Source organism: Quercus lobata, chromosome 3 (assembly GCF_001633185.2).
Source record: "Quercus lobata isolate SW786 chromosome 3, ValleyOak3.0 Primary Assembly, whole genome shotgun sequence".
Lineage (NCBI taxonomy): Eukaryota > Viridiplantae > Streptophyta > Magnoliopsida > Fagales > Fagaceae > Quercus > Quercus lobata.
Window position 1 is genome coordinate 68,452,800 of NC_044906.1, and position 21,913 is coordinate 68,474,712.

At 35.3% G+C, this 21,913-nt stretch overlaps 1 protein-coding gene, 1 long non-coding RNA gene and 1 pseudogene across 5 annotated transcripts; 1 reads left to right on the forward strand and 2 right to left on the reverse strand.

Moving 5' to 3' along the window:
* Nucleotides 1–353: 353 nt before the first annotated feature.
* On the forward strand, nucleotides 354–10,206 carry LOC115978716. Of its 4 annotated transcripts, XR_004088842.1 has the most exons (7): nucleotides 355–2,300; nucleotides 7,376–7,433; nucleotides 7,519–7,689; nucleotides 7,775–7,928; nucleotides 9,146–9,267; nucleotides 9,359–9,424; nucleotides 9,819–10,206. It is a non-coding gene; the product is annotated as an uncharacterized LOC115978716 (long non-coding RNA). The 4 variants fall into 4 exon arrangements; XR_004088841.1 differs by having other exon boundaries at nucleotides 354–2,300; nucleotides 7,376–7,689; XR_004088843.1 differs by lacking the exons at nucleotides 7,376–7,433; nucleotides 7,519–7,689 and having other exon boundaries at nucleotides 357–2,300.
* Nucleotides 10,207–10,368: 162 nt separating this feature from the next.
* LOC115981332 lies at nucleotides 10,369–14,051 on the reverse strand (annotated as a pseudogene).
* Nucleotides 14,052–16,285: 2,234 nt separating this feature from the next.
* Nucleotides 16,286–17,143, reverse strand: LOC115981333 (F-box/LRR-repeat protein At2g40920-like). The gene has a single exon (XM_031103483.1). It carries the CDS (start codon nucleotides 17,141–17,143, stop codon nucleotides 16,286–16,288), a length of 858 nt encoding a protein of 285 aa, XP_030959343.1.
* Nucleotides 17,144–21,913: the final 4,770 nt, after the last annotated feature.

Below are 21,913 nucleotides of genomic sequence, written 5' to 3' on the forward strand. Positions count from 1 at the left end.
AGTAGTGCGAGTACAAACCACAATCCACGACCCATGAAATTTTGGGTTTTATTGAAGCCGAGTTGTGAAATTTAGGTTTTTTTGTTTGTGGGTTTTGCTGATTGATGCGTTTTTGGTTGATCTATGAAGTTTTTGGTGTTTGAGTTGATGGTTATTGTTGGACTATTTCACCACCTCATCGGAAATGAAGGCTCCGGTGGAAGTTATAGATGGAAGAAAGCTGAAAATAAGAAAGAGGAGAGAGATGGGAGAGAAAAGATATAATTTTTATATATATTATTTTATTTTGTAAATATATTATTTTAATGAGTAAAAGAAGAAAAATAGAAGTTTAGGATGTGAAGATATTGTAAAATAGAATGGTACAATAATAAAGTGAATTTTTAGAATAATAAAATAGAGTAACATTAACATTTTTCAATGCTACTGCAGAACAGCGTGTGTACCAAAATCATGTAGGAGAGCAGGTACGCTTAGCCAGTTTAGCCCGCCTCTCTCACCAATAATTCTCTCTCAGACAAAAAAATAAAAATAGAAATCAAAACAAATTCACTACTTTTATTAAACGCAAAGTCCATTCCCAAATTTCAGAGTCACCCTTCAACTTCAACCCATTTCTCTCTCTCTCTCTCTAAATCGAAGCTTCGAGAAACATATGGAGCCACACAAATCGATCAAACCCTAGATTTTCTCACCAACCAAACACCCTACTGTCCCGAGGAAAAAAAATCATAACACCTCTAATTCCTTTATTTCCCCTCAAATTGACCTCCGAGATCGCGTTCCTCGCGCCGCGGCGAAAAAAAAAGGGTCGGGTTTTCAGGGAAAATCCTAATTCGAGGCCGATATTTCCGTGTTGCGAGTCCACGTTGGCGAATTCGTCTTCGTCTTCTTCGTCTTGCTCGACTCCGACCACGACGACGTCGACCTCGATGACCGAGACGGTGAATGGGTCCCACCAGTTTTCAAGATCTCGGGGTACTCGCTCTCGAAAGGCATGGGGATCGGAAAGTACGTGGCGTCCGATACTTTCGTCAGAAAAATTCTTCCTTTCATTCCCAAAGCCTCACAAAAGTACACAAAAAGCTCCCAGCAACCACTACAACAACAACAACCACTTCAACAAACAACTGCAGCAGATCAAGCAAGAAAAGCAGAGAAAAAAAGGAGGAAAACTGAGTATCCAGAAGATGGGTAACATCACTTCCTATTTTTGCCTGTGTCTACTTGAAACCAATTTTTATGCACATACTCGTATTATTTGATTCACACAACACAAGCATGCATCTTTCAACCTAAAAAGGTCATCTTTTTTTCTTTTTTCTGTCAGTTCCGTACACAGAACACAAGACACGCACACAATACACAATACAGGGCACAAACACACACAACCCAGCTCATAAAACCCACAAATACCTATTTCAAAACAAACCTCAAAAACCCAAAATAAAAATCTTTTCTCAAACCCCCTCAAAACCCAGATCAAATTTCCAATCACAGCCAAAACCAAATCCCAAATCCTCAAACTCACTAACTCAACCAAACAATAGAAAGAAAGGCTTAAGGCATAATCTGATTTGGGTTTAAGATAGAAATAGAAAGAAAAAGATTTAAGAGAAGAGATAAGATGGTGAGGTGGCGTTCTGTCATTGGTCTACAGAGATTTCCTTTAATAGTTTGGGTTTGGACTGGGTTGGACCCATTTGGGTCAGCTACATCTATAACTAAAAATCACATAAGCCCACTCCACTAAAAATACCAAGCCAATTCTCTCCTTTAGGCCCAATCCGAATGCCTCTAAGCTCCAGCCCACATTAAAATTTAGCTTCACCCAGACCCAATCCAAAAAATCACACACATAAGCCCACCAGCCTTTTAAAATCAAAGTCAAGCCAAGCCCAAAAGTAAAGCTCCATTTTAAATCCATTCCACCACAAGGGCCCAATCCGGATCCGTAAGCCAAACATCTTTCAAAATTACAAACCACCCCAAATATTTTCAAAATTACCCTTTAACCCAAAATTTTTCGAAATTACAATTTGACCTCAGGATTTCACAAATTTGCAAAATGACACCTAAAACCTCAAAAATTGCACAAGGGCTCTTGAGGTCACAGAAATGCCTTTTTCTTGTTTTGCCAAAATTAAAAAAGATTTCTTCAAGATTAATAAATTTTCAAATGACATCATTTCCACACTTCACAGGAATTGAACATTTGCATTGTCTTTTTTGCATGAGATCAAATGCTTTGGGAGAATTAATTGCAAAACTGCATTTAGTATGCTATGCTTTGGAGTGAGGTTAGCTATACTTAATTCCTTACGCAATTTACATTCCTAGTGTATGTTATGCTATCATATGCTTAGTAAATATTAAGGTTTACCAATTTACATTCCTAGTGTATGCCATGCTATCATTAGGAGAAATTATACCATACTCATGGTGGATTAGTCTACCATTCCACTAAAAGACTTACAAATTTAAAATAGTCATGTCATTCCCATATGATTAAAAGCCTTAAACAAGGAGGTCAAATTTTGTTTAATTTTTTTTCTAATATCATAAAATGACTTAGCAATTTTAAATAGATGGGGAATATTTTAGTGTGAAGTGGTGGACCAGTAGGCAAAGGTAACGCAGCCCACACATGAGGACAGTATAAGTATATAATTTTTCATAGCAAATCAAAAGGTGTATTAGTAAATCAAAGATTGAGATTAAAATTTTTAAAAATCACTTTTAATTTCAACCCTTGAATAAAAAATATTTTTTTGAGTAAGACTATCAAATTAAATTAGAGCGAATTGTCGAGAATACCGCTAATTTAATTTGATAGGCTTACAAAAAAAAAAAAATTTGCATTTTTTTAGGATTTGTTCTCGGGATTTGTTTTCTACATGCAACTCATTTCCCTAACAATTTGCATTTCCCTAACAATGCAAATTTCTACAATCTGTATTTTCCTAACAAATGCAAATGGTTTGGGAAATGTAAATTGCATTTCCCTAGCATTTTAGGAAATTATATACTAAAAATTGTTAGGAAATGCAAATTGCATTTCCTTAACAACTCAAATGATTGAGTTGTATGTAGGGAAATGAATTTGCCCAACTAATTTGTATTTCCCTAACAAGATTTACATTTACATGACTAGATGCGTGTAAAAATTGACTTGAGGGGCTCCATAGCCTTGGAGCTTGACAAAGTCAGTTTCTACAACGCAACTTAGTCATGAAAATGCAATTAGATGCAAATTGTTAGGAAATGCAATTGTTAGTTCCCTAACAATGTAATTGCATTTCCTTAATAATTTTAGATTGGAAATGCAATTGGATGCAAATTGTTAGTAAAAGCAATTGTTAGTTCCCTAATGATGTAAATTGTAATTCCTTAATAATTTTAGGGAAATGCAATTGACGAGGGATGAAAGCAAGCATACAATTTGTATTTGTTAGGGAAATGCAAACTGTTAGGGAAATTCAAATTGGTAGGGCAAATTCATTTCCCTAATAAGTCATTTTCCCAACAAAGGTACCTAGCATTTCAAAGGTAGCTCAAATTTTTTTAGGTTTTCACCTTTGTAACATCATTAAGACTCTGTTTACTAGCCAAAGTTCCTCAAGAGTCCTCAAGTGCTTTGGAGTGAAGTACATCCTCTCACCATTCACCACCTCAAGAATCTCTCACCACTCACCACCGGCCGTGATCGACCAACCCCACCCATTTGTTAAATCGAATTATATAAATTCTTGCAGACTGTAGGTTTTCTGTAACAAAATTTAACCATGTTTTCTGTTTGATAACAGAGCATTGTGCGACATGTAGTTTAGAATAGACTTTTCATTTAGTAGATTTTATATATACGTGTAACAATATAATTGGCTATAGAGATTAGATGCGTATATAGTGGAGATTAGGTAGAAATTAGTTACACTCTTAGATCTTGTATAAATATCTAATGTTCTCTGACTTAGAGAAGTAATGCAATACCCAGTTTTTCATCAAATTTTCACACTCTAAGGGGTAATTATCATCTATCTTATACTTATAGTATTTTATCTTCATATGAACCAGCGCTCTATGGGCCGTAGAATATAGGGATCTCTAGCTCTACAACTGTTGCAGCTAACTTTTTACTCTAGGCTTGGAGTACAACAGTATCTAAAACTTTATCTTCCTTGCCCTATATCTACAAAAAAACAAATTTCAATTTAAAAAAAGAAATCTCAATTTAAAATAATACATTGTAACACTTCAAAATCTATATTACCTTCAATCACACCTAAAAAAAATCTCTCAGTCTCATCTGATGAATTGAACTTAGGAATTTTGATATTCTCCTCAAGGTCATTCTCTACAAATCCTTTCTCCTTAATCATATGGCCTTCTAAACACCTCCTAATAGAGCTAAACATAACTTTAGTTCTCTCGGAGTGCTTCTCTACAACCTCCACTTCTACAGAAGTTGCGGGATCCTTTAGAACTTCTACTTTATAAGTATCGTCGCTCTTCAAAGCCTTCCGAAAGGTTCAAACTTCCTAATTCAGATTTTCTTCCTCTTCAAGAAGGTGGTAGAGGCAGCCAATTTGTGGGCAACCCTATTCACCGAGCCATGAATTACTCCAAACCAAATATTATTTGGTCTTACTACCTCTGCTCTTAACCTACTCAAGAAACTCCAATTTGGATCAGAATATATATCTCTCTCCATACCCAGAATTTACTATCCTCGGCAATGTGGTCAAATTTGTCTCCACATGCAATTCAGTCATAGATTTTGGCTGAGCCAAAAAAGTAGTCCAAAGCCTCAATGACTCTCCCTCTAATTGAGTGCTTTTCTTGAACTTGTATCCCCAGCACACTCCAACAAACAAGGGGATAGATCGCTGGTCCCTCGCTATAAATGCTGTGGCAGCCATCTTCTTTGGATGAGCTTTTAGCGCACTGCATCACAGGACATTGTAACTCTCTTATTTGCCGAGGGAATCCATAGCCTTGGATGAAACTTGCATCTCCCTAACAATGTAAATAAATCTAAAATTAGAAAATAACAAAAATTGGAAACTAGGATATTAGAAAATAAAAAAGATTAGAAATATACTTCTGCTACCACTAATAACATCAAACTCTTCAGCTTTAAATGTTGACTGTTTTGTAAACCGCAATCATCGAGAATTCACAAAAAGGGCAATGGCTATTGCAACAACATCCTTAACTTGCAACAAGATATATATATATATATATGTATAAAGAAATAAGATAAATGTAAAAATATTAAGCATACTAAACACTAAATTAATATGCTTAATATTTCTTTATATATCTTATTTCTTTATATATATATATATATATATATATCTTATTGTAGGCTAAGGATGTTGTTACAATGGTTATTGCCCTTTTTGTGGATTCCCGATTGCGGTTCACAAAATGGCTAGCATTTAAAGCTGATGAGTTTGATGTGATTAGTGGTTGCAAATGTATATTTCTAATATTTTTTATTTTTTAATACCCTAGTTTCCAATTTTTGTTATTTTGTTATTTTAGGTTTATTTACATTGTTAGGGAGATGCAAATTTCATCCGAGGCTATGGATTCCCTCAACAAATAAGAGAGTTACAGTGTCCTGTGATGCAGTGCTAAAAGCTCATCCAAAGGAGATGGCTGTCACAACATTTATAGCGAGGGACCAGCGATCTATCCCCTTGTTTGTTAGAGTGTGCCGGGATACAAGTTCAAGAAAAGCGTTCAATTAGAGGGAGAGTCATTGGGGCTTTGGACTACTTTTTTGGCTCAGACAAAATCTATGACTGAATTGCACGTGGTGACGGATTCGACCACATTGCCAGGGATAGTAAATTCTGGGTATGGAGAGAGATATATATCTTTTGATCTGAATTGGAGTTTCTTGAGTAGGTTCAGAGCAGAGGTAGTGAGACCAAATAATATTTGGTTTGGAGTAGTTCATGGATTGGTGAATAGAGTTGCCCACAAATTGCCTCTACCACCTTCTTGAAGAGGAAGAAAATCTAAATTTGGAAATTTGAAATTAACACTTAGTTAAAGAACTTGACAAGTTTGTGAGGGAGTAATTAGAAAGTATATCTCGTCATATTTCAATTTGTTATATATATATTTTTTAAGATCGTAAGGAAGATAACAGCTAAAGAGTTTAAGGAGGTTTTGCATTACAGAGTGCCAAAAGATTTATTAAGCTGAAAAGGTATCCGTATAAATTTTTGTTTTTGAAGCTATGTGTTGCCTTGGTTTTTTGAGAATTCTTGGGTGGACAACATAAAAAATAGCTTTTGTCCCTTGAAACTAAAGCCTTTGATATAAAAGCTTTTATGTATAGAAAAATGTTTTAACAGTTATTAGCTTAGTAACCTACTTGCCCTTATTAATACTTGTTTGTCCTCGAGCTCTTTGGCGTCCTCGGGCGGGGCTCATGGCCCAATTTATCCCCCCATTACTAATTGTTGTTGAATATTAGTAACTGATGTTACTAATATTCAAACACCTCCAAAGAGTGCTCCTATTTTATCCTCTTTTTTTTTTGCAAGACCAAGCTTGAATGACTCCCATTCACCCCTCATCTTGATAAAGACTTAATCATAAGTATTATTTGTATCATCATTCTCAAACAACTCGTCTCCATAGTTTAGAAATTTTGAAAACGCGTTTCTCTCTACTTCCATAGCATTTGTCTAAACCCAAAAAAACAAGAAAAGAAAAAAGTTAGAAATTTAAACATTTTTTTAAGGTAAGAATTCATTAAAAAAAATTTACCAAGAAGCGTAAATTGGTTTGATCAAACTTGAATGAATTTGTTTCTAAGACATTGGTCGGTCCCATTACTTGGAACCTCTCTGCTGTGAGGTGGTCTTCCAAGTGATAATGCTTAAGAGCCACCTTAGAGCGATACTTAGGGATGTACTTTCCCAATATGTGAACGTATCCCTGTCGTAAGAAAAAAATAACAATGATATCATAATTTTAAACTATAATAATTATAATACCTTCTGTCATAATTCATAACACTTACACAATCATTCTTAGTGTCAATCATAGTATAGCTATCAAATCCTTTTTGCATATTCTTCCTAAATGATAATAAAATGTATATATTAGCGGTAAAATTAAAATTAAATTATAAAATACACCAAATATGAAAAATGTTATTGAAAAATACAAATGGTTTCATAACTTTACCTCTTCTTAAAAACACAATCATTCTCATACTCAGAAATTGGTTATTGAGAAGAGGTAAAGTTATGAGACCGTTTGTGTTTTTTAATAACATTTTTCATATTTGGTGTATTTTATAATTTAATTTTAATTTTAATGCTAATATATATGTTTTATTATCATTTAGGAAGAATATGCAAGAAGGATTTGATAGTTGTACTATGATTGACGCTAGGAATGATTGTGTAAGTGTTATGAATTATGACAGAAGGTATTATAATTATTATAGTTTAAAATTACGATATCATTGTTATTTTTTTCTTACGGTAGGGATATGTTCGCACATTGGGAAAGTACAACCCTAAGTATCACTCTAAGGTGGCTCTTAAGCATTACCACTTGGAAGACCTCCTCACAGCAGAGAAGTTCTAAGTAATGGGACCGACCAATGTCTTAAAAACAGATTCATTCAAGTTTGATCAAACCAATTTACGCTTCTTGGTAAATTTTTTTAATGAATTCTTACTTACCTTAAAAAAATGTTTAAATTTCTAACTTTTTTTTTTCCTCTTTTTTTTGGGTGTAGACAAATGTTATGGAAACGGGTTGTTTGAGAATGATGATACTTCTAATGAAGTCATCAAGATGAGGGGTGAATGGGAGCCATTCAAACTTGGTCTTGCAAAAAAAAAAAGATAGGATAAAATAGGAGCACTCTTTGGAGGTGCTGTGAGGGAAAGGTTTGTTTATGTTAGATCCTAGCATTAATTGTTTTTTCTCCTTGATTTTTTTCTGCTCATGTGCTTCGAAAGCATACTTGGTAGGATCATTTGTGCCTTTTTGGTGGTAGAGCAATATATCATGTTTTTGAACTCTTTTTGATGTTTCTGGGTTGTATTTAGAGACTTTGTTTTTGGTTACATGCTTGTATTTACCAGATCCAAAAAGTGAATTTTTAATTCTACTTGGCGTTTGCATATGCACTATGAGACTATGACCGATTTGGAAAGGTCTGTAGTTATATTGTTTGAAAACAAGAGAGAACGAGAGTGCAAACTTGGACTTGAAGCCGGACATGATCGAACTCCAGCAAGAGTCTCTAGGGACTGCCGTGGGTCCTCTTTGGTGAAGGATGGGAAATCTTTGCGACGAGATTCCCCACACCATGATGCTTTACATATGTGGATCTTGATGTTTTATTTTGTGTCCTGCTCAAGTTCTAAATATATTGCTGCATGTGTATCTTGCAGCCCTTATACCTAACTTGGTGTTCTCTTATGCTATTACTTCAATGCTTTTTGCAAAGTTTATCTTATGCTTATCTAGAACATGCTATTGTACCTTTAATCTTTTTCGTGCAAGTAGCAGTTTGTGATTTTAATGGTTTTTGTTAAACAATATAATACTTTTTTTGATGAGTAAGAAAAATTTTATTGAAAAAGACTACTTCATGCAAGATGAATGGAGTACCATAAAAATATGTACAAGAAAGAAGAGTAGAAAAACAATCTGTTTGGAGAAAGCTTTGGTTGGAGAAATTTTTCAACAAAACCTTCTAACTTGAAGTTGCTGGATACGTTGTGTGAAACATGTTAGTGGTACCATGGTATTCTTTAGGTTATTAATAATTATGGAACAATTCCATATTTTGGAAGGTTATGTGTTAATGTTAGCTATATTGTCGTAGTCTTTGGGTTTTGTTGTTGTAAGTGTGCTTATGGATGGTTATGCAACACTGAGTGACATGTTTTGGAGTTATTATGGAATGATTTAATATTTTGGATTCATTAGTATTATGATAATGTTATATTTTGTCCAGAAATATTTGCAGGTGTTTATTTCTTCTCGTGAACTTATTTATTGATACCTGGATTGGTGTTCAATTTGAGATGTTATTCAAACTTCCCTTTTCATACCCAGCTTGTTTCTTCTAATATCTATGATTGTACATGTCCAGCTAAGATTCATGCCATATTTGTACCAAATCTGCCTACGAATGCAACTGTTGAACAACTTGAAGCGGTTTTCAACAATTTTGGGCATATTAAGCATAATGGTATTCAAGTTAGAAGTAGCAAGGTATGTTTCATATTTAACTTTGTTAACTCCATTTAGATTTCTTATTTATAATGATGTTCACATGTTTTTTATTTGGCTATCTTCTATCCAGCAACAGGGGACATGTTTTGGTTTCGTGGAATTTGAATCTGCCAGTTCGATGCAAAGTGCTATTAAGGTATTGACTTTTCTGTTTTATATTCTTTGCCACCTAATTTGTTGTTATCTTGTATATTGGGGATTAACCTTTTAATTGACAATAACTTACCTGTCTAAACTACCATTGTACAGTCTAAGCTTCATTCTCACATTTTCCACCAAGCAAGGACACACAAAACTTCATCCTCTGTTTTCTGTATGGCTGCCATGATTAACTTTTCTTACTTTGTGGATATGTGTGCTACGCTTGTTAACTTAATGTTGTGAAGTAACTTATGTGTTTTTGTCTCATGGATTCGGTTATTTTATGTGATGAGAGTCTGGAGTCTTTGAGTGCCTGCTGGATGGGCCATGGCTACCTTTGTGCTTTCTTTTTCATATGGTTGGAACTGATGGTTTGCTGTTTCTTGCAGCTAACAATGACAGAGGGAGGTTTCCTGGATGGGCTGGTTATCGAAATGATAACTTTAGGGGCCGTGGAAACTTCAATGGTGGGAATTTTAGTGGAGGCTGTGGCTATGGGGAGAAATGAATTTGAGAGGCGAGGTGATTTCTCAAAAGAAGTTTACAAGATGATTTACAAGCTTCAGCTAAAGCTCAAAGAAGTGGTACTATAAATAGATTAACCTTTTTAATCATTGGTGATGTCTCAGTATAATTTATCATAGTATCCCTTAAACATTCATGATCAATGTATATTCATTATTTTGAACTTGTATAAGTAGATTAAACCTTTTTAGCCATTCATCTGTCTCTATGTAACTTTTGGAAGTTAATAAAAAAAAATGTTTTAAATTTTTACTGGTTATTTATTTATTTTCCATTTTACGTTGTGCCAAACACTGGAAAATATTTTACATAACATTTTCATGTACGCTGCCGAACACTGTAAAATGAAAATATTTTCCTGCAAATATTTTATATGTAAAATATTTTACATCGAAACAAACGGAGCATAAAACTTCAAGTACTTACTTGAAATGCAGTGAACTTGAATGGAGATGCATTTTGGAAGAATCCATCTTTGAGCCACCTCTCAGGTTTGAATGAAGCTGCATCAAGGCCCTAGTTGTATTCCATTCTACCTATTGAGTAGGGAACGCAAGTTACCATGCCTCCTGCTTTTACTTTGGTTTCACCCGGCAAGACATCATCTTTTAAAATGCCCTTGGGGTCCTATAAACAGAAAATGTTCATTCATTGAGTATGCTCTTGAAAGGAGCTTAGAGAAGTATAATTTCTACGAAAAGCAGGTCAATCCGCTTCATTCATTGAAGAAAGTTGTAGTCCAGTATAGAACATGAAATTCTAAGTATTCCATAGCTTACATGCTTTGGAACCATAATGCAGCTTTGTCCGTTCTGCCCTTGGGGCAGAGCTATGAATTAGACCATTTGGAGTAGCTATAGGTGGACATCAAATGTTTTTTCCTTTGGATTTGCTTCTCGCTCTTCAGCACACTCCAAAAAAAACTTGGAATCATTTTAACATGCAAAAGAGTAGCTGAACAAGGGAAGCAATGTCCCATTCAAGTCATCTTTTATGTTAACTATTCTTGTTTTATCGATAAAAAGATAGGGTATTTAAACTAGTTTACTTTCCCGGTAGAAGGTTTCATAGCATGCATCAATTGAATAGGAAAAAAGAGGCTAAACCTGTGTGACTGCCGGGTACAAACGAAGTGTTTCTGTGATCACTGCATGCAAATAATATAACCTCCCCAGAGAATCATAATTCAAGAGTCCTGCAAATTGTGTTACTCTTGGATTGAATGATTCAGAGTCCTCAGTGTCGCACTGAACCAATGACACATTCTCTTCTTTTGCTTGATCTTTTTCAAAAGTTTTGAGCTCCAAGTAAAGCTTCTCAGCTACATCAGCATGGCCATTATCATGTATGTAGCCCATGAGAGAGTAGTTGCTGTTGTGTCACGGCCAGCAATCACAAAATTCAGGACAACATCTCTGAGATTCTTGTCTGTCGAATTGCTTTTCACGTCTTCACTTAATTAAATAAATCTTGACAATGTATCATGGTTTATCTGATATTTTTATCGTGAAAAAAAATTTCTTAATAGTGAATTTGTACCTTTCAGTAATGCTAAAGAAACAAGCTTTAGAAAAAACATAAAGAGTTTCTATCATTTTACCACATTTTTTATGGGAAAATGGGCATTTGTCCCTAATTTATAAACTATACAGCAAAAGACCCATGTTTTGAAATTATTTAGCAAAATGCCATTGTTTTTGAAACTTGATTTTGACAAAATCGAGTTCTATATAAAACTCAATATCTTCAAAATCGAGTTATATGTATATTTTTAAGTGAAACTCGACATTAGCAATGTCGAGTTTCACTTAAATTTTCAAAAAAAAATTAAGTGGCAAAATAGTCATAAAACTCGACATTGTTATTGTCGAGTTCCACCTTTAACTCGATTTGGTTAATATCGAGTTTTAAAAATGGAAGCATCTTGTTAAATACTTTCAAAATAGGGGTATTTTGCAGCATAGTTTAAAATTAGGGGCAAATGTCCATTTTTCACCCCTTTTTTTCTGCCACTCTCTCTAGCTTCTACTATTTCTGCTTCCCTTCTCCGAATAACTGAGTAGGTGAAGTCATCAATGATTTTAATGCACTTATCAAGTAAAGCTTCTCTGCCCACAACCAGGAGTTTCTTTATTTTTCCACAGTGGATCAATGAACCGAAGTGTCACAATGATGTTTGCACTGTCAAAAGCCTGAGCAAAGTGATTATCTGGTGGATTTGGACCCAAAGTCCCAATTCCAAATCTAACCTTACATATGGAGTCCAAAGTCATCCTCATCAACAAATCCTAGAAAAGAAATTTTTTATATTTTATTTAGATAAGGCAGTACTAAAGGGTGGAGCTTTTGAAAATATGAATTTAATGTCATTCCATTATGAATTTATTTGGTTTGATGTTTTTGATTTTTACAAAACCTGAGTTTTAGATTTTTTTTTTTTTTTTTTTTTTAATGTTTTGGAAGAAGAGACATAAAAGGGGAGTAAAAATGAATATTTACCCTTGTTTTGTTAGAGATTGGTTATGAAACCCCTAATGGAGCATACCTTAAGTGGGTAAAGTTGCACTTTTCAAACCACGGATAGGCAATATAAATTCGGGTCAAACCACATGTGATTTTACTGTAATTATCTTCTAAAAACAAATCTTGGGTTAAATATCTGTATACCATTGCCTATCCATGTTGGCTCTCGATAGAAATGAATTTGGGGTCTTAGTATGCATAGTCCATTCAATTACACCAGCAACAAAAGCCAAGGTTTATCCATCTGGTTCAGGAAAAGAAAATTTATAATATGTGATGATGTCGAAAATCGTAAATGCACATATTTGACAGGATCCTTTCCATATGAAGATTTTGTTGACTAGGGTTAATCGTGGAGCATAAGTCATTTCCATTTAAAGTTCCTTGAGGATCAAATAAACCATGTAGGTGCCACGTGGCTTTGCCACCGTCCACTTAGTACCCGTCCACCATAGGCGATCCATCCACCATAGGTCATCCGTCCACCTACAATACGTGTCGTTGTGTTGCACCATCTCTTTGTCCATTAACCTAGTGTAGTCGCCTGTGGTAGTTCCTGTAAAATTGGACTGTCCACTTTGATTTTATCCTCTTCAACATGTAATATATAAGAGAGGACAATCCACAAGGACTTGAAGACAAATTTTTCAGTACAAATTTGTGATTTTGGGTCACTATCATTGCTATATGTAATTTTATTTACAACACATGTTACTAAGAGGGAGCCAGGGATGGCTCGTTTGGGCTGCCATTAGTATCCTTGACACCCAAAAGACGAGGGGGCAGCAAAAACAACCTAGCAGACCTAATAAAAATATAATTTGCATAGAAGACTCGATATCACCAGGGCAGTGCTTCATTTGAAAGAGCCAGCAACGTTACTTCTGATTGTTTTATGTTAGGGCACCCATGATGTGCTAATGCAAATGCTATACATCACTAGCTAGTTGCCTCCGCTATTTCATCACAAAGTTAAACATTGGGAAAATAAAATCTTAAGGGATGAGTAGCTTGATCCAAGTTATCCAGTTATTCCATTTGACGAACATCCATGATAGGTCATCTGTAAGAGCGATGATCACAACTGCGTCCTTTGTAGAGACGAATGTAGGGGCAAGACCCCGTCGACACGATCAAAGGCATGCGTGCACACATTGATAGCACAGATAAATGCCAGCTGGGCAGCTGGCAATCCATAACTATGCCGAGACAGTTACAAAAGCAGTAACGGCACAACAATCATCTGTTGTGCCTTAACTGAGATTATCACTACCCATTAAATGCAACGGTCAGGAGAAAAATGCTCGACCCAGCATTTAACGAACATAATTGCACCAACTTGAAGAAAGCTATAAAAGGTGAACCCAGCACTAAGGTACAGGACATGGAAAATTACGAGAGAGAAAGAACTGTGAGAAAGTTTATTCTGGGAGTACGTAATCTGACTTAAGCATCGGAGTATTCTTAGCTGGCCTCACGCCGGCGAAAGACATTCCTTTGCTTTCTTCTTGTCTTGACAACAGGTCCTGGAGATTGTCCATTGCACTGACGAGGAACATACTGACGAGGTACATTTTCGGCTTCATCACCATCAGTGGATAAATGGTTATATAGCTAATGGATCTCAGTTTGGTTGCTGTAGCAAACAGTGGTAACATTTATAAAAATCCAAATGTATTTCCCCCACAAGTAACCTTCCAACTAAAAAAAAAAAAAAACAATATTGACAAAGAAAAGAAAGGGAATAAAAGGAACAAGGTCATTTCAATTCTCTATTCACGTATGCAAGTTTGTGTCAACATTACAGAATTACCCTGTAAATGTAGGTATGTTATATGTACTACATTTCATCCCTGGTTTATACAGGTTAATAAGTCATTACAATAAGAATACAACATAATGAGTTGAATGGTTGGGTTTACATGAGACTTCACACCCTAGATTGATTGTCATCAACAGAAGATTTGATGTTACCATAGAAACTGCTCAGCAGGGTGGGAAAAGGGCTAATTATAGCAACTGCCTTGGATCTAAAGTCCAAACTTTACAAGGATTGGTTACTAAGATCACTACCAAATTCAAACAATAGCTTAGATCTTCAATCTTCAATCTCCAAATGCCTAATGTTTTTGTGAGAATGTAAGGTTCAATCAATAATAAATTACATAATAAAACAGATTACATACAAAAGACAAGTCACGAGGTGTTCCAAGATCATCATTAAGACTTAGCACGAACAAATGGTCACCATTTGAAATTTAACTGAGCAAAGAGAGATAACAGAGAATCAGAAACGACCAATAAGCCTATTGCCATCTTTAAATGGTTAGTCATGTTATGTGTAATTCAGTTAAAACATCCTCTGCACATGAAGTATCTTGTTTTTCAATAAAAAAAAATTATATTAAAAAGAAAAAAAGAAGAAGAAAGGAGTCAAGTTAGATTGCAGTTATTGCACTCTGCGAATTTGTTATGAAATGTAACAAGGAAATCACATCATATTCTACCAAGTTCATTTATGGAAAGACACTTGGAAGTTGGAAGTCAGAAGTTCAGAAAAAAAAGGGGGGGGGGGGGGGGGGGAGGAATTTTAACTTGCATGATTCTAATGAAGAGGTTCCAAAATTTTAGCTTGACAAGGTGGTAGGCTGCTTATGAAGCATATAGCTAAATTTGACAGCTAATAAGGTTGTAGCCTCGCCTACTCCCTCACTGACTCTCATACTAGCATTTCCAGCAGGGTCTAAACTAAACTAAAAGGAACACTATGAGTTCAAAGGCAACTTATGCAAAATGTAAAAAGAAATCAATCATGAACCAATGTACTAGAAAACTAACTTGGGAATATAAATGCTCATAAAACTTATTAATAGCACAAGACCGAGATGTGGAAGCCCAACCATGCCAAATAGTTTCATTCCCTGGTCTAGAAGTTCTAAAATTCCCATGACAATCCAAAGGGTCTTTTTGAGGGTTCATCTGTGCTGGTTGGAATTTAGTACCATTCATTGTATGGCAGATAAGGATGTTGTTAACCCAGTTGTAGCCTCAGAGGAGCAGTTCTAGTTAACTGATCCAGCATGCTATTTTCTTGCCAGAATTAGGAATTTCTGAATTTTCACACGTGCCAAAGAAACCAGAATAACTCCAAAGGGGGGAAGTTGAAGAGCACTCCAAATCCTTATCAGAAAAGACGGCTTAATCTTATGAGTTAACCATAAATATTAGATTAAGGCATCAGTCATGAATTCTTCCATGGAATATCATCATACTTGTGTGTAAACTTTCACCCTATCATATGCTTCTCATATAATAATATCTCATCCAAAAATAAAGATAATCACTACAATAGTGAAAAAAAAAAATCAATATTAAAATTCTATTTGGCGCATGACACCACCAAAGTGTCAATATTTCTTTCTCTAATAAAAAATCAAGGGTGTAGATGTGCAGCTTATCAATTAAAAAGAAAAAAAAAGACATACTATGCCACTTACAAGTGTATTGAGGATTCATAACAGATCATAAAATATTGAGACTAAATCTTGATGATTGTTGTTGTTAGATGCCATTGATAACATCAATTCACATTTTTATACATGGCGAAACTTGTCCTCTGAGTTGACATAGCTAAACTAGTTATAAGTTCTACAAAACCAAAACAAGAACTCATCTCCAAAGACAAGCAAAAGGATAATAAAAATACCCCACATTACATCAAACACCTCGCATGGCCTTTCACAAAGAACGTACCGTACTCTACTCTTTGCTGCAAATCTCGATTTTGAGGGCCCATTTCTAAGACCTTTCACCCATATACAGCAATGGTTCTGATGATTCGAGGACCACCCGAATGAACCCATTCAGGCAAGCCAGTGATGTCAACCTTCTTGAAGCCTCGTCCATCCATATCATAGAAAAGCAGCCACGCAAGACTCTTAGTCTTATACAAAGATAGCGGCTTTAGCAATATCTCGCCTGTGGAAATAGTCCCAATAGGAACAGGTTGACCACAATTGATCCAACTAACTGGGTAGAGTATTCTCTTCTTAACCCACACATGATTGTGGTAATCCTTTAGTATCCACATATGCATTATGTAATCTCGTTTATAATCCGTGTCACCAATCAAAGCCAAGCGCCCACCAACCTCAATTAACCGTTCATATTTCAAACGTATCGGTACATAGGTTTCTTCTTTGTAGTCATGGGGAAGTGGTATTAGTCTAAAGTTTTCATCTTTGAGATCAAAAGCCACAATGGAATCCCCATAACATGTTAACCAATGTATTGCACCATTAATACAGAGACTTTCCCCACCATTACCAAACTTGGTACAATCAAAAGGCAGAACAGTGTTTATCTTTCTCCAAGACCCCTTGCCTAGTGTCAAAACCATGCACTCCATATTAATAACTCTAGGAATTGATGGTGGAATGGGTTCTATCCATTTCACACGAAGGATTTTGTGGAGTTTGGTTATAGGGTCGAAGCCAAAATGGGTTTTGATGTCCCAAGTAGTTGCAGTTGCAACAGGGATTGGAGGATCAAAAGGAAGAGTGAGAGTTTGTTGGGTGGTGGGGTTGTAGGTGAGAATAGGGTCGTGATCGTTAGGGCCGTGAAAGCAGAACAAGGGGTTGAGATATCGGGAAGAAGTAAGACCCATGGGATGGGAAGGGAGTGTGAAGAGTGGGGTGGGGGATCCCAGAGATAATGAATCATGGATTATTGGGATGGAGAAGAAGTGTTGGTGGAATGTGTCTTCGTTGAAGGCAGACAAAAGGAGGTGGGTGTTATCAGATGTAGATGTGGATGTGCATAGTTGACGAAGGTGCAAACATCGGAAGGCTCTTCTGAAACGCATCAAGGACATGGCCTGCTGTTGCTGACTCTCTCTAAAAAAGATCCTAGAGAGAAAGGGAAGACAAAAAGGAGTTCACAAGTCTCTCTTCTGCCCTCTCGTTATTCCACAAATAAAAATTTTATAGATGTCTATTTATTTAATTAATTGTTAATTTTTTTTTTGCCATTCTTAACTCAGCTACCGTCTCTCTCTCTCTCTCTCTCTCTTTCTCTCAAAAAAAAAAAAAAAACAACAGTTAACACATCCCACCACCGGTACCACCACCATTTTTCATTGACACCACTTTGTCACCTTCAATAGGTTGCCAAAAAACAAAACAAAGAAAACCTTGAGAAGAAATCCGCAATAGTCTTAGTCTCAGTCTCCTGTTTCTTCTTTATTCGTTCTTTCCAAAGTCTTTATTCATTCTCAACCAATAGGTTGATAAGTTGTAGGCCATCCACTACCAACGGGAAAAATGTAGGAATTATATGCACAAATAATCTCCTCTATGTGATTTTGTGAACAAGGTCATTAAAAAATATATGTATTGTTAGGTGTATATGTGTAAGTGAAGTCTTACATTGAATAATAATAAAAAAATGAGTTATTAATATAATATAGTTGAGTTTATACCCATTGGGTTTAAGCCTTTTGGGGTAAGTGTGTTTCGCAAATGAATAGCAGAGACGAGTCCCTTTCATAGTTGGAGTGGTGACAGTATATTGCACCAAGCAAGCCCATAAAACCCACAAAAACGATCTGGAAAAAAAAAAAAAAAACCAACAAAGGAGTATTGTTAATGTTCTTGACCCATGGAAAGGCCTTGAAGTTCAGAAAGAGACAGAGACTCACACGTGAAGAGGAGATTGCACACCTTATTTAATGGATAAGGCTGTTGACCGGCACTTTTGGAATCAATTTCTCATTCACACTTTAATGGTTTTCGGTAAGTGTCCATGACCTAGTAAACCATTTTTCCAACAAAAAATTAGAGCATAAAATTACCAGATTATATTCTTTTCATATATTTATTTTATACAAGATAGAAATTCTATTTTAGCCTAATCTAAGTGTATGTGTGTGTGAAGCTCTCTCCCAGAGACTTGAACCACGATCCTTGCCCCTCACACCTCACAAGTACTTATACTTGTGGAGTGGTTATCGTGTCAAGGGTGTGTAGTGGTGAAAATTTTACCATCGCGCTAACAAGTTTCTTCTTCAAATCTATGATGGGTACCCACCACCTCCTTGTCATTTTCAAATCTCTTAATGGGTTTTAATTATAGATTATAGCATTTGCCAATGAAACAAATACCAATACCTAATAATGGCGACGATGAATGGTTGTGTCAGGCAGTGTTGAACACATCTCTAATTGCTAGTGGGGCTGATGATGGATGTTAGGGGTAGTAGTGGGCCATGTGATGTCAACAAAAGATGGTGATGGTGCTAGGTGGTGAGGATCTGTTGACTGTTATGTTTTTTAAAATTTTTATTTAATTAAGATAACTGAATTATGAAAGACAGAAAATTAGCAATTAATTAAAAAGATAGATATGTCAAGTAAGACCAAGATCTGTTGAAGAAAATGATGCTTCTAGAATCTCAGTACATCCTCGATCGAGAATTGCATATTCAATTGTTGATCTAACTTAATTTTAATTAAGTTTGCATTACAAGTGGGTTTTTGTAACCCTAATTAGAGAGCCTATATAAATGCCCATTAAACAAGACTCTTAATGAGGTTGTAGATGCTAGATAACTTGAGTTATTTAGAGAGAAAACCTAGCCTCCACTCACGGTTTTAAAAACAAATAGAGAAAAATCAATATGGTTAAAGTGTTGTTGCAGTCATAATGCAGATTAAGGTTGAAGCCATAAAACCATCCCAAGCAGTGGTAGAGCTAGAAAATTTTTTTAGAGGGGGAAGCTAAATATATATATATTAATTATTAATTACTTATACATGGAATGTTTGAAATTTTGATTTGAGATATGATATTTTATTGTGTAAACAAATGTATTTACATTAAATAAGTCTTTACATCTTTGCCAAAAAAAAGGGTAAGTCTTGACATGTCTAAAAATATACAAGTCAATTTAATAAAAACAAAATATAATTAAATTATGTGTGGACACATTATATACACTTTAATTTAATGAGCTATGAATGACATAAGAGTAATTAGAGGGAGTAAAAAATGTGTTAATCAACTATATAAATGCATTACCATCACGCGCCCTTGGCGCGATGGTCACTCCAAAAGTATAAGTGCTTGTGGAGTGTGAGGGGATAAGGGTCAGGGTTCAAGTCTCCCAGAGAAAGCTTAGCACACATATACACTTAAATTAGGCTAGAGTAGAATTTTTATCTTGTATGTGTGTGTATATATATATATGTTAGGACATATGTGTTTCACATGTTAGGAATATATGTCACTATTTTATGTAATTGGCTAATCCTTTGACAAAACGCACTTTACTTTTATTTGGGTAGATTTAAGATGTGTTTAATACTTCTAGAAACAAGGTTTCAAGTTCAAGTGTTAAAACCATGCAAGTCTGTCCAAGAGTCAAGTGTGAAAGTGTTGCTCATTAAAGCTCGACAACTAGCATCTATCGAGATTTAAAGAAAGTAGTTTCAGCCCGTGACTCAACAGCTGCTCGACAGATAGGGTATCTGTCAAGGTTTATGAAAAACAGATTTTTTAGTTCTGTTTTCATCCAATCTGTGGGTATATGTTTGAACTTTCTTTTCTCACAACTCTAGACATATATAAAGATTATTTTAAGAGCCATCAAATGTGACACAAGTTGCATAAGTGTGGAACAAAGTTTTGTTCATGCAAATTGTGATCGGAGACAGAATTTGCCTTAGTTCATCTCTCTCTTGAAGAAGCTGCTATGTTTGTACACCGTAAAGTTTTGTAACCAATAAGCTTCTTGATCTTCATCATGTGATGAACTGAAAAACTTTGCAGCCAACGTCCTTCTCTAGTTGGTGATAGAGTCATGTACTGAGATTCGCGTAATTGGTTAGTCACATATTGAGAGCCGTGCATTGAAATGAGAGATTATCACTATAGAACAAGTCCAATTGGGTATTGGAGTAAGGGTTCAACTGTAGGTTGGTATAAGGTATTGAGATTCCTTTACTTGTAACTGCTTGTTGTGATAATAGTGAATTCTCGGAAGTGGTGACATTAAAATCACTCGGTGGGGTTTTTGCCGTGTAGGTTTTCCCCATTCGTAAACAAATCACCGTGTCAATTTAATTTCCGCTACATACTTAATTTAATTGGTGATTTGTTTGTGCTGCCACGTGCAATTGCATGTTAATTTGATTAATTAATAAACTTGACTAATTAATCAATTAATTCATCACAAGAAGTCAATACATTTTTGGCCTATCAATATATATATATAATCTATATAAATGAATTACATGTTTTTATTAAAAATCTAGGGGGCCGTTATTAAAATTTATGTCCAAATTTATTTATTTATTTTACTGAAAATACAAGAGGGAGGGAGAATTTTTAAAAGGTCAAGGGGGGCCATGTCCCCACTAGCCCCCTTTCCTTTGCTCCTGATCCCAAGGTTTGTTATAGAGATCAAATTTCAAGAGGTTCTTGAAGTCACGAGCAAGGAGTTTGTGTGACAATATCTAGAGTAGAAAAGTCAATGAGTTTGGGTGTAAGTGTGGTCACGGCCATGAATAGTACATGAGGTAACAGTAGATTTAAGATTAATTTTTGTTACAGTTAAAATAATGCTAGATTATCACAAGTAATAATTTCTCATTGAGTCAGAAATTGATCCACAGAGGAATGATTGACACTATGTAAGAACTTCCCTTATTAAGCAAAAAACAAAAATAGTTGTTTATTTGTTTTTTTGACAAAGATGAAGCAAGATAATATCAAAACTACAAATGAAAATAGCAGAATAAATTTGAGAGAAAATGATGGAAAAGATGACTCTAGAAGCAAATCAAATAAAGATTTGAAAGAAAAGAGAGCCTGAAGAACCTACTTGACACCCTGGATTAATTTTAGAAACCAAATGGGGCAAGAAATCCAAAGTAGGTTTTTGCCATCCTACGCAGCATTATATACTACATGTTATTCAAATATATTCTGTATGTTCACCCCATCTAATGTAGCTTGTTTGTACTCCTTGTCTAACTATGAATCTTCCATCACAGCTTCGTTCATTATCACTTTCACTGGATTCACTCCTGGATTATACTGACAAGGACATGCAAGAATCAACATTTGAGGTTTGTTCTCCTGCTTGATCCATTTCTCTTTATATGCTGTCTCTCTCTCTCTCTCTCTCTCTCTCTCTCTGTGTCTGACCTTCTATAACTAGCAAGATTATAGCTTGTTGTTTCTTCCTCACTATATTTCATGTTTCTTGCGGTTGTCATTATTTGCTGAATCGTTGTATGAAATGCTTCAATATTAGATGGGTAGTCGTATTTTAACATTTCTACAGGTTTGTTATGGACTATGTCAATATGCATATTACTGGCTTCCTTTACTGAGGCATCCTCATTTACATGCTTATTTTTATGGGTGTGTGTGC

Coding starts and splice junctions, on each gene's coding strand:
- LOC115981333 (XM_031103483.1), bottom strand. CDS start 17,143: ATGGGTCTTACTTCTTCCCGATATCTCAACCCCTTGTTCTGCTTTCAC.